The following is a 13,149-nucleotide window of genomic DNA, read 5'->3' as shown; positions in this document are numbered from 1 at the left end:
CCGAGAGGGGACCATCACATAAGGCCAAAACATGTGAGACTCCTTTTAGTCGCCTCTTACGACAGGCAGGAATACCGCGGGCCTATTCTAACCCCCGAACCCACAGGGGGGTTTCAAACATGGTACAGACATTGTTCATGAATGTATTATATTTTTCATTCATGTCATGAGCACTATAAACATCTTTCCAGTTCATATCTTTGAGCAGTTTTCTAAAACACTCAATTTTTGGTTGACTGACTACTCTCCTGTACTCAGATTTAGCAGTCTTGATAATCTGCTTAGAATTTACATCTAAAACAAGGAGCTGCATGTCATGATCTGATAGTCCATTTATAACAGGTTTTATGATATGATTTTGTTCCTTTGATTTGTCTACAAAAATGTTATCAATGGCTGTCCTTGAGGATTTAGTGATCCTAGCAGACACCATAGAGTGTTAAGGGAATGGCACTTGGACAATTAATATTTTACTTCATAAGTTGGCAATAAGAAAACATGTTATCAACAAATACTACGATTTCTGATGGTGGAAAAGAAGTAGAGGCAGATTTCAAATTCTAAGCAGCTTTTGTAACAATTTAAGCAATACACAAACAAATTTTGCTTCACACAGTCACCATCAATGACACCTGAATTTATCACAACACTGCTGAAACCTAGCAACAATTGAAGCAAATGGTTGCTTCTTGTGACTCTGTTCCAAAGATGGCAAACACAGTTTGTTCCAAAAGAGATAAACACAGTCCCACTGAGAAATTGTAATAATAGTAGTAGTAATAATAATAATACAATACAATAATAATACAATACTAGCAAATACAGAATACCCCAGAAGACATGACAATGTAGCAAAAATAATACACCAACAGCTTGCCTTACAACATAAACTTATAAAACAACACGTTCCCACATACAAGTACGCACCACAAAATGTACTGGAGAATGATGAATACAAATTATACTGGGACAGAACCATTGTAACAGATAAAACAACACCACATAACAAACCTGACATCGTACTCACCAATAAAAAGAAGAAATTAACACAACTAATCGAAATATCCATACCCTATACAAAAGAAAACAGGAGAAAAAATTGGAAAATACATCCAACTGGATGAGGAAGTCAAGGACATGTGGCATCAGGATAAAGGTGACATTATACCAATTATACTATCAACTACAGGAGTCATACCACACAATATCCACCAGTACATCAATGCAATACAGCTACATCCAAATTTATACATACAACTACAGAAATCCGTAATTATTGATACATGTTCAATCACCCGGAAGTTCCTAAATGCAATATAACATATACCGTACAGTTAAAAGGAAGTCACGCTTGATCAAGGTCCGCGTCACTTTCCATTTTTAACCAGACCTAAGGTCTGAGAAAGGAAAGAAGATAATAATAGTAATACTGATAATGTGATTATGATGACGATATCACTCAATGACCTGGTGCACTTCTTTCAACTGGGTGCCACTTCAACAACTTGCGTGAGCCTGAGCAAATGACACCTGTTGTTCCCAGCGGTAGCCCCTCCAAGTATTAACCAGTCGCATAACGGTGTTCAAGAGAGAAGAAGTCTGTCTAGCATGACAAGGACATTTGCAATGTTGTGGTGATGACAGAAAGTTTAGAAATAGAAAAAATAAGCACTGAACAACAATACAGTGAGCTACTGGACCACTTTGACAAGAAATTGGGAGAAATAATGGCCACATTTGGTGAAGAAGAAAGTGCTGTTTCCCCAAACCCAAGTGCCAACACCGCCATCTGAAACAGTCGCCATAAAACAGCATGAATTGAACTACTAATTGCTCCCCCTTCCTTCCACTCTCTTCACCTGACCTACTTCTCTGATTTCTTCTTGTTTCAAAACATGAAGAAATGGTACACAGGGAAAACATTTTATTCAAATGAGACAAAGGCATATTTTAGAGTTCTCAACAACTCCCAAGTTTTGGATGGGTAAGAAATATGGCGGGGACTTTTTACAAAGTTGAGAAATGAAAACTAAATGGCACCTTACTCTTAAAAGTGGTACTTACTGAACACCCTCGTATGTATGGAAACAAGTGTGCATACTATAAATATGTCTATGCATGATCAACACTTGCTACTCCCCACATGGAGGTGGCACTGAGTTGCAGACAACACAATGGAAAAGAATTATAGATATGTTCAGCTATCAGACTAAGTCCTTCATAAGGCACAAAAGACTCACAAACACACAAGCACAAATCAAACACAGGACCACTGTTGTCTCAGGGCACAAAGGGCCTTAATGTCCAGAGACAACTGTGGCCCTGTGTATGGGAGTTGTGCTTGTGTGAATGCATGTGTGTTTTCTATGTTTTGATGAAGGGCTTGGTCCAATAGCTGAATGTATCTAGCATACTTTTTCATTGCCTCCTCCATGGGGGGAGGGGGGGGGGGACTAATCTATCCTTTCCATATTATTGTTATTCCATGTTGAATGTTCCATTGTATAATCAATAACATATCTTAATCTTATCACATATCTCATCACACACAGAGTAATAATCACACACAAAAAAATGTACCCCACCCACACAATCTCTAGCACAATGACAAACCTCTTTCAATGAAATCTTATGGAAAAGCAACCAGTCAGCAAATGCAAGAACTTTGTGATGCACAGCTGTACTATGTGAATGTGTTGCTCAAGACATTCCTGTCAAATTCAAATGCATTTCCTAAAAAAGGAACTATGGAATCTGTTTCATTCAGCTCCCATAAAAGATTTAGTTATCTCATAAACAAACCTTGGCAGGCCTTCATCTGTTGGAATAACTTTCAAGGGATTCAGTAAGCTGCAAACCATGTCTTGTGTAGAAGGTTTCAGAGCTTTAATAGAAACCTGAAACAAGTCTGGCTCCTCGAAACCTGCCCTGTGAACAGAATAGATACACTTTAGCTGACACCATATGTGTATAACCTTAGAACATCGAAAAAAACAGAAAAGGTGTACACAAGCTGCTACATTTAAATTCCTTTTACCTGACACAAATTGCAAATTAACTGTGTGAAAGTCTGGTAAGTACAGAAATGGGCAAAAGAGTTTAGCAGCAAAAATACACAGAGCAAAATAAGGGCTACAAGAGCACAGACATGTATAAGTCAAAATCTCACCCAATCACGAGATAGGTAACTGCAATACATGTATAGTAGCAGAGATGTTGAGGGTGAAATTGGTTATACCTTCCTAAACATTTTGACACTTTTAGAGTGACAAATATGGCAAACATTAATACAAGGTAATCAAAAAGTTCAGCATTAGTTTGTGACCATATACTTACAGCTGTTGATAGGGAAAATGTATAAAGTATTTGTAAGAATCTTGGCCTTTTGGGTCGTTACTGTCAGATACCAAAGCTAAAGACAAGGTTTGTAAAACCTTGCAGCCAATAAATGGATCTTGTCAGAACATAAATACATACTTTTTCTAAGGCACTGGCAAATCAAAACTGAGAAATTAATTTTTCAGGAGACAGACTCAAAAGTAGCCATTCCTACAGAGCAGCTAAGGAAAACAGATTGATAACTGCTGATGTTAGGAAATCTTCCTAGGCACTTAAATTTCTTAGTTCTTTGCAAAAACACTACACTAATCCACATTCCTAAATTCCTATCACGTGTATAAAAAAATAAATCATTTTAAGACAAAACATATAATGCAGGAAACAAAAGCAAAGTAGTGTGGGATGTTACGAAACAGGGAACTGTAAAAGGCAGACTTAAGTACAATATACAAATAAAAAATGGAGGTAGAATAACAAAGTCCTCAGGAATTAGCAAATTTTGTAAATGACTGGTATTGCAGTGAAACTAGGGCAAAAGCTTCTAAAACATGTGTAGCACCCACCATGACTTAATACAGCAAGTACAATGCTGTGTTTCACACAAGAGAGCTTGCAGTCAGAAAGATAATACAACAATTACAAATTAAGAAGCCGGCAGGCAGATGAGGTTCCTGTCTCTGTACTGAAGTCACGCATAGATCACATACAAGCCCCATTAACAAACATAATAAATGATTCCTTTAGTTCATGTATTTTTCCAAAGTAACTAACGCAACATCATAAACACCAATTAAATGGCAGAATCCGTATCAGAGAAAGCAAATGAAACCTCAAGAATGTTCACCGTTGGACAATATGTAATGAATTAATATTGAACACACACACACACACACACACACACACACACACACACACACACACACACACACACAAAAAGCACATACTTCAGCATTAAGAGGAACAACACCTATGTCATATTAAACATAGTTGATAAATCTATAGTTGTGTAAGAAATGCACAGGGATGAACATTGATTGTCAACTATTACAGAATAAACACACAAAGACACTGGCAAAAAGAATGTCATCAGCATGTTACGCTCACAGGATTTTAGTATTACTTTGTAACAGCCAATGTCTTGGGGTGACATACAAAGTACTACCTAAAATATCTCAGAATTTCATTGTATCGGTTTGACTAGTGGCAGTACGACATTCTGGTGCTAGACGTCTCAAGGTACACATCTTAGCTACTGTGGCATCATCTTTGACGTGTACAGTTGCAAGTGTCAGGATGTATTTCAGTGCTCCTGCAAATTACGAAATGGATAGTGTGGAGTAATAAATTAATATCAAATTCTGTTTCAAGTTGAAAACTGCAGCTGAAACCCATCACATGCTAACAAAGGCATTTGGTGAGATTGCACTGCATCATGCAAGGACATTCGAGTGGTTCCAGCACTTCAAGGAAGACCGAAAATCTGTGGAAGATGAAAACATTTTGGTCGACCATCAACATGAACAACACAGGAAAGGATCATGACAGTGCACGACCTGATTCTCAAAGATCAAAGGCAGGCAACTGATAATGTTCATAACAGACTTGGGCTGTTGTACGGTACATGTCAATGAATTACAGCCCATGAACTGAACCTCAGATGAATTGCAGTAAAGTCTACCCCTCATCTTCTAAACATAAAACAATGAAACCTCAGGAGTCAGATATGCAATGAGCTGGAACAGAATTCGAGTGTGTCCAGAATTCTTGGCTCTATGGTTATGACCCTGAAACAAAGCAGCGATCATCACAATGGAAAACTCCATTTTTCCTAGGCTAAAAAGAGCTCAATAATTTCACGGTGCTCCCAGGACACCCCAGGACTCGACAGGCAATGCGCCCTCACCCCCACCTTCTCCACTCACCGACCCTTGGACTTGGACTAACCCTCACCATTATTGCCCCACGACATGCCCTCAGGTCCAGACATGTGCCCCGGCAGCAGTTTTCTGGAGGACATACCTGTTCCTCAGAAGCCAGATGGTGAGGTACGGTTGGGAGTACACCTTCCTCGACAGCTACAGCTCCTGGCTCATCTACTTCCAGCGTCCTGCCTCCCTCCCCATTGTCATTCACAACCTCACTACACGACAACAGTGCAGCATTTCAGGGGGATGAATGTGCTGGCTTAAGCAGTGGCCAGCACTCTGATCAGCAAAGAGGCTGCGGTAAGATCGATAGTAGGCACCGGAGCAAGCGAACCTATCAGGAGACTCGCAAGCAATGCGCTGCCGATGCTCTCTCAACCGCCAGTATTTAGATAGCCAACGCAGACTGGAGTGCCCAGTCAGTCATCCAGAGAGTCTAGCTCGGAGTGAGTCAGTACCTAAGACCAGACCAGTGTAATTAGTGGGACTTGAACTTCCCCAGCAGTGAGGCTAACATGGACTATCATGGAAGAGCTTGTACCACAACACCTGGACTATCTTAAGTTAAGAAAGTTCTTGTTCTTATGAATAAACAACCCTGTTAATATGTGTGTGCAGTTTGTGTTATAGAAGAGGATACCAGCCAAACAACATCCTCTCCTTGCTTCCCATGCTACAAGCCTACAGTGACAACGAGACGACACAGAAAGAACCATGGAAGTTATTCCGTGATGTTTTAAGAGGTGTCCTGCCATCCTGTCCCTTCTTCTTGTCAGTGTTTTCCACACATTCCCTTCCTCCTAGATTCCGCGGAGAACTTCCTCATTTCTTACCTTATCAGTCCACCCAATTTCCAACATTTTTCCGTAGTACCACATCTTAAATGCTTTGATTCTCTTCTTTTCCAATTTTCCCACAGTCCAGGTTTCACTAACATACAATGTTGTGCTCCAGACACACATTCTCAGAAATTTCTACCTGAAATTAAGTCCTATGTTTGATACTACTAGACTTCTCTTGGCCAGGAACGCCCTATTTGGCAGAGTTAATCTGCTTTTTATATCCTACCTTGCTCCATTTGTCACGAGGTATTTTGCTGCCGAGGCAGCAGTATTCATTAACTTCATCTACTTTGTGATCAATCTTGATGTCAAGTTTCTCACTGTTCTTATTTCTGCTGCTACCTATTATTTTTAAACAACGGAAAATCCGGGATGGGATGCAACTTTCCTTTTCGTAGTATTGTCTCATTACTTTCATCTTTCTTAGGTTTACTCCCAATCTATATTCTACACTCATTAGACTTCCATTCAACAGATCCCATAATTCTTCTTCACTTTCACTGAGGATAGAACTGTAACCAGTGAATCTTATCATTGATCTCCTTTTACCCTGAATTTTAATTCCACTGTTTAGTCTTTCTCTTTTGTCCGTCATTGCTACTGTGACGTATAGATTGAACAGTGCGGTATAGATTGAACAGTGCGGATGAAAGACTACATCCCTGTCTTACACCCTCGTAATCTGAGCGCTTTCTTCTCGATCTTCCACTCTTATTGTTCCCTCTTGTACATATTGTATATTACCCAGCTTTCCCTGTAGCCTACCCCACTTTTCTGACACCATTGACACTGTCAAACAGTTTTTCCAGGTCAACAAGTCCTATGAATGTGTCTTGATTTTTCTTTACTCTTTCTTCCATCATTAACCGCAATGTTAGAACTGGCTCTCTGTTGCCTTTACCTTTCCTAAGACCAACCTGATCGTCATGTAACACATCCTCAATTTTCTTTTACACTCTTCTGTATACAATTGTTGTCAGCAACTTTGACGCACGAGCTGTTAAGCTGATTGCATGGCAGTTTTTGCACTTGTCATCTCTTGCCACCTTCACAACTCTGTGGAGGATGTTTCACCAGAAGTCAGATGGTGTATTGCCGGACACACACATTCTACACACCAATGTGAAGCGTCATTTTGTTGGCACTTTTCCCAACAATTTTAGACATTCTGATGTAATGTCGTCTATCTCTTCTGCCTTACTGGATCTTAAGTCTTCCGAAGCTCTTTCAAATTCTGTTTCTAGTACTGGATCCCCTGTCTCTTCTAAATCGACGCCTGTTACTACTTCTCTGTCATGTCATCAGCCAAATCTTTCCCCTTAGAGAGGCCTTTAATGTACTCTTGCCACCTACCCAATTTCTCCTCTGCATTTAACAATGGAAATCCCATTGCACTCTTAATGTTACCACACTTGCTTTTAATTTCACCAGATGTTGTTATGACTTATCTATATGTTGAGTCAGTCCTTCTGACCATAATTTCTTTTTTCGATTTCTTCACATATTTTATGCAGCCATTTCACCTTAGCTTCCCTGCACTTCCCATTTATTTCATTCCTAAGTGACTTTTATTTCTGTATTTCCTTGAACATTTTTGTACTTCCTTCTTTCATCAATCAAGTGAATTATTCCTACTGTTAGCCATAGGTTCTCTGTAGTTACCTTCTTTGTACCGATGGTTTTCTTTGCAACTTCTGAGACTGCCCTTTCTAGAGATGCGCAGTTCTCTTGAACTGAACTGCCTACTGAGCAGTTCCTTATTTTAGTATCAATAACCTCAGAGAACTTCAAGTGTAACTCTTCACTTCTTAGCACTTCTGTATCCCACTTCTTTGTGCAGCCATTCTTCCTGCTACTTTCTTAAATTTCATCCTACTCTTCATCACTACTGAATTGTGATCTGAGTCTATATCTGCTCCTGGGTACGCCTTACAATCCAGTATCTGAGTTCAGAATCTCTGCCAGACCACGATGTAACCTAACTTAAATCTTCCCTATCTCCCAGCCCTTTCAATGTATACATTCTCCTCCTGTTATTCTTAAGCAGAGTATTCACTGTCACTGGCTGAAATTTACTGCAGAACTCAATTAGTCATTCTCCTGTCTCATCCCTAGTACCAAGCCCATATTCTCCCATAATCCTTTCTTCTACTCCTTCCCTACGTATTACAGTCCCCTCTGACTATTAGATTTTCATCTCCCCTTACATACCGAATTACTCATTCAATATCCTCATATACTTTCTCTATCTCATCATCTTCAGCTTGCAACATTGGCATGCACACCCGAATTATTGCTGTCGGTGTTGGTTTGCTGTCATTTCTGATGAGAACAACCCAGTCACTGAACTGTTCACAACAACTCAATCTCTGCCCTACCTTCCTATTCATAACAAATACTACGCTCATTACACCACTGTCTGCTGCCATTGTTAATATTACCCTATACTCGTCTGATCAGAAATGGTCTTCTTTCCATGTCACTTCACTGACCCCCCCCCCCCCCCCCACAATATATCTAGATTGAGCCTTAGCATTTCCTTTTTCAGATTTTCTAGCTTCTCGACCATGTGCAAACTTCTGACATTCCGCACCCTGACTCATAGGATGTTGTCCTTTCGTTGATTATTCAATCTTTTTCTCATGGTCACCTCCCCCTTGGCAGTCCCCTCCTAGAGATCCAAATGGGGAACCAGTCTGGAATCTTTTGCCAAAGGAGAGATCAACAAGACACTTTTTCAGTTACAGGCCACATGTCCTGTCTATAATGCAGTGGTTTCCATTACCTTCTGCATCCTCATACCATTGATCACTGCTAAGTTTTCTGCCTGGAGGGGCAGTTGCAATGGAAGCAGGTGTATTACTAAACCATCAGTTTAATAAATCATGGTTATAAAACACTAACATGACTAAGCTACATAATAATTGTATGACTGGTAGAACATGAACTTGGGACAATTAGTTTTTAATTCCGAAAAAATGCAGGAACATATAGGAAAATGCTTGCTCTGCAGCTTATCTCACAACATATACTGAAGGAGGGTAAACCTATGTTTACAGCACTTTTAGATTTATAGTAAGCTTTTGACAATGGCGACTGGAATACTCTCTCTGAAATTCTGAAAGTAGCTGCGATAAAATACAAGAAGCACAGTGTTATCTATAACTCATACAGAAATCAGATCGCAATACACAGAGTCATAGCCTGTGAAAGGGAGGTAATGGTTGACAAGGGAGTGAGACAGTGTTTTAGCCTATTTCCCATATTATTCATTCCTTACTTTGAATAAGCAGTAAATGAAACCATATAAAATTTTCATAGGGAATTAAAATTTAAGAAGAAGAATTAAAAACCCTTGAGGTTTGCCGATGACACTGTAATTCTGCCAGAGATGGCAAAACTCTTGGAAAATCAGTTGAATATAATGAACAATATCTTGCAAAGAATTTCTAAGATAAAGATAAATAAAAATAGAACAAGGATAATGGAGCTTACAATATCGATTTGTCAACTCTCAACTGAACTGTCACCTTTCATCCTTATCTAGACTTCAAGACTTCAGACTATACCACATATAAGTCAGCCACCACAACCGCATTCCGAAGACGAATACAAATGTTCTACTCTCTTTCTGTTTGCACACATATAATGTTGCGCACCACATCATCACTACACTATTGAACAAAGTTTACATCCAGTATCGGTATGTTCATCCGGCAAACTTTAAAGCTCATAGTGGCATAACCTGCATGACATTAATTGCAAAATATGCTAAACATATAGTTAATGCTGTGGATGCAAGTGGGCCTGGTACATTCCCGGATACAATGCAGTAGCCAAAACACCCCATTAGTGTTGTTACATTCCAAACTCCATATATTTAAATCCATATATATGGGTATATTTATGTCTGTACTGTTTGCTGTCTATGTCTAACTTCCCAGCCAACAAATACGAAAGTTACAAAAGATTGTGGTAATAGATTGACCCTTAGCATAGCCTACTGTTTACGTCCACAACACATCGAAATTCAGTTTGCCATATCAGCATAATTTTCACCACAAAAACTAAAACGTAAATTCAAAAAATATATGAAGTTTCATGTATATCTATCACACACATAAAAAAAAGCTGTTTATTTGCAGCATTGATCTCCTTACATAAGTTACATAACGGACCCCCTACGTAATTTTTACAAGAAGATCAATGACGAAAATGAACAGAACTCTCTAATATATGGAAACAGTTTATAAATGTGATTGAAGATTTAGCACTACACACAGTCTTCATTTGAATGGCCACAAGAAAATTCATAATAGTGATGTTTTTATGTTTGGCTCCAACACAACTCCAGTACCACATTCCAGTAATAACTACCATTCAAATAAGACCTGTTTTAGGTTAAAAACTGGAGAAAGCTTCAGAATAAATGTACTTTTTAATAATTTAGCTCATGTCAAACGTAACATTAAGGAACCTGTCAAAAATACAGCAGATGACCTGTATTGCTTAAAAACATTTTATGAAAGTATAAGAAGTCTTTTAAATAAAAAAAAAAAGAACAGCTGCACATATGTCTGTATATGTGTGGATGGATATGTGTGTGCGCGCGAGTGTATACCCGTCCTTTTTTCCCCCCTAAGGTAAGTCTTTCCGCTCCCGGGACTGGAATGACTCCTTACCCTCTCCCTTAAAACCCACATCCTTTCGTCTTTCCCTCTCCTTCCCTCTTTCCTGATGAGGCAACAGTTTGTTGCGAAAGCTTGAATTTTGTGTGTATGTTTGTGTGTCTGTCGACCTGCCAGCACTTTCATTTGGTAAGTCACATCATTTTTTTTATATATATATAAAAAGAAAGATGATAAGACTTACCAAACAAACGCGCTGGCAGGTCGATAGACACACAAACATACACACAAAATTCTTCGCAACAAACGGTTGCCTCGTCAGGAAAGAGGGAAGGAGAGGGAAAGACAAAAGGATTTGGGTTTTAAGGAAGAGGGTAAGGAGTCATTCCAATCCCGGGAGCGGAAAGACTTACCTTAGGGGGGAAAAAAGGACAGGTATACACTCGCACACACACACACACACACATATATGGGATATGTGTGTGTGTGCGCGCGCGCGAGTGTATACCTGTCCTTTTTTCCCCCTAAGGTAAGTCTTTCCGCTCCCGGGATTGGAATGACTCCTTACCCTCTCCCTTAAAACCCAAATCCTTTTGTCTTTCCCTCTCCTTCCCTCTTTCCTGACGAGGCAACCGTTTGTTGCGAAAGCTAGAATTTTGTGTATATGTTTGTGTGTCTATCGACCTGCCAGCGCGTTTGTTTGGTAAGTCTCATCATCTTTCTTTTTAGATATATTTTTCCCACGTGTAATGTTTTATATATATATATATATATATATATATATATATATATATATATATATATATATATATATATATATATATATATATATATAAAAGACCAGACAGATATGAATTTGTGTAACCCTGCAGTGTTCTTAAATTTGTGTATGAGTTTTGTAGGTTTTTGATATGACCAGACAGTTGTGCACTTGTGTAACTTGGCAGTCCCAGAAAATTTGCATTTCTTTTCAGTATGTTTTTATATGTAACCAGACAGATGTGCATTTGATATGATCGAAAAAATCTGCGCTCATTCGCAAGGTGTGTTTTATTGGTATTTTTATAATGACCAGACGGGTATGTACTGTGTAACCCTGTAATGTTCTTAAAATTTGTATATACTCTTGGTAGATTTTATATATATCACCAGACTGATGTGTTGTGTATAACCCTGCAGATCCCATAAAATATCTATGTATGTTCATATCTTATTACATATATGACCAAACAGATATACATTTTTGTAATTCTGCAGTTCTCATGAAATTTGCATTTGCTTTACGATGTGTCATATATGTGACCAGGCAGATGGGCAATTGCCTAGGTCTGCAGCTTTCATAAGTTTTGTATATGTTTACGAGATACAGAATCTCTAGAATTATGTACAAGCCCTAATGACGTAGTGTTACCACACACGCAGAGCCTGTTATGATGCAAGCTGTGACATTCATTGGCGCCTCTTCTGTTAGCGCCATCTCGCGACGTGGCCTGTAGCATAAGAACAGAGCCAGAGTTGCGGTAGTACCTAGCTTGGGCTTGTATGTGATGGAGACACTTAACATTTATAATGTCATCTCTCTTGGATGCCTATGGGCTACTTACGACAATTTTGTAAGGCCTGCATGTTATAGGCAACTATTAACATCACTATGGTTTGCCTTGATGTTGTAACCTGTATGTGTCCTAAGGTATGTAACTAAATTTATATGTCTGATTGTCTTCACTGCTGCTGTGGTAGCCTTTTTGATGACTCCTATAGCTGGCCGGTGTGAACATCACATCAAAAACTCCCAGATGTTCATTGAGAAAATCAAACAGATTAGAGTTAGTCCAAATGACATTTTAGTCAGCCTGGATGTGGTATTGCTTTTCACAAAAGTTCCTGTGGAGGACACTTTGAAAATGCTGGCGGATCTTTTTCCTCCTGAAACTATAAAGTTGTTCCCGCATGTGATGAAGACCACCTACTTCTTGAATGGTAACGAATTTTATGAAATGACGGATGGTATGGCGTTGGGCTCTCCGTTGTCTCCATCACTGGCTAAATTTTTTATGGAGACTTTTGAGGAACTTGCATTAAATTCGGTTCCCCTACGTCCATCCTTATTTTATCGTTATGTTGACGATACATTTATGATCTGGCCACACGGCGCAGAAGCTCTCGAACAATTCATGGAACACATGAACAGCATACAATCGAACATACAGCTTACTGTCGAGATGGAGAAGGAAGGGAGACTGCATTTCTTAGATGTTTTAGTACAATGACAGGTGGACGGGGGTCTTGGCCACTCTGTATACCGTAAGCAGACGCATACAGATTTATACCTGAATGCACAGAGTTTCCATCATCCTGCTCAGAAGAGAGCCATTTTGAACACGTTGGTATATAGAGCAAAAACTTTTTCTGATG

The 13,149-nt window shown here is 39.2% G+C and overlaps 1 protein-coding gene across 1 annotated transcript in view; it reads right to left on the bottom strand.

Annotated features, from left to right (window-relative positions):
- The window catches only part of LOC126095059 (myeloid differentiation primary response protein MyD88), a 131,000-nt gene that overhangs the window by 113,546 nt on the left and 4,305 nt on the right, over positions 1–13,149 (bottom strand). Inside the window, exon 2 of the mRNA XM_049909746.1 lies at positions 2,803–2,928. Coding sequence (XP_049765703.1) covers positions 2,803–2,928 — 126 coding nt within the window. The remainder of the gene's footprint in view (positions 1–2,802; positions 2,929–13,149) is intronic.

This window comes from Schistocerca cancellata, chromosome 1 (genome assembly GCF_023864275.1).
Source record: "Schistocerca cancellata isolate TAMUIC-IGC-003103 chromosome 1, iqSchCanc2.1, whole genome shotgun sequence".
In the NCBI taxonomy this organism is placed as follows: Eukaryota; Metazoa; Arthropoda; class Insecta; order Orthoptera; family Acrididae; genus Schistocerca; species Schistocerca cancellata.
The sequence above is the reverse complement of the archived record's forward strand: the minus strand, read 5'-3'. Positions and strand labels throughout refer to the sequence as shown.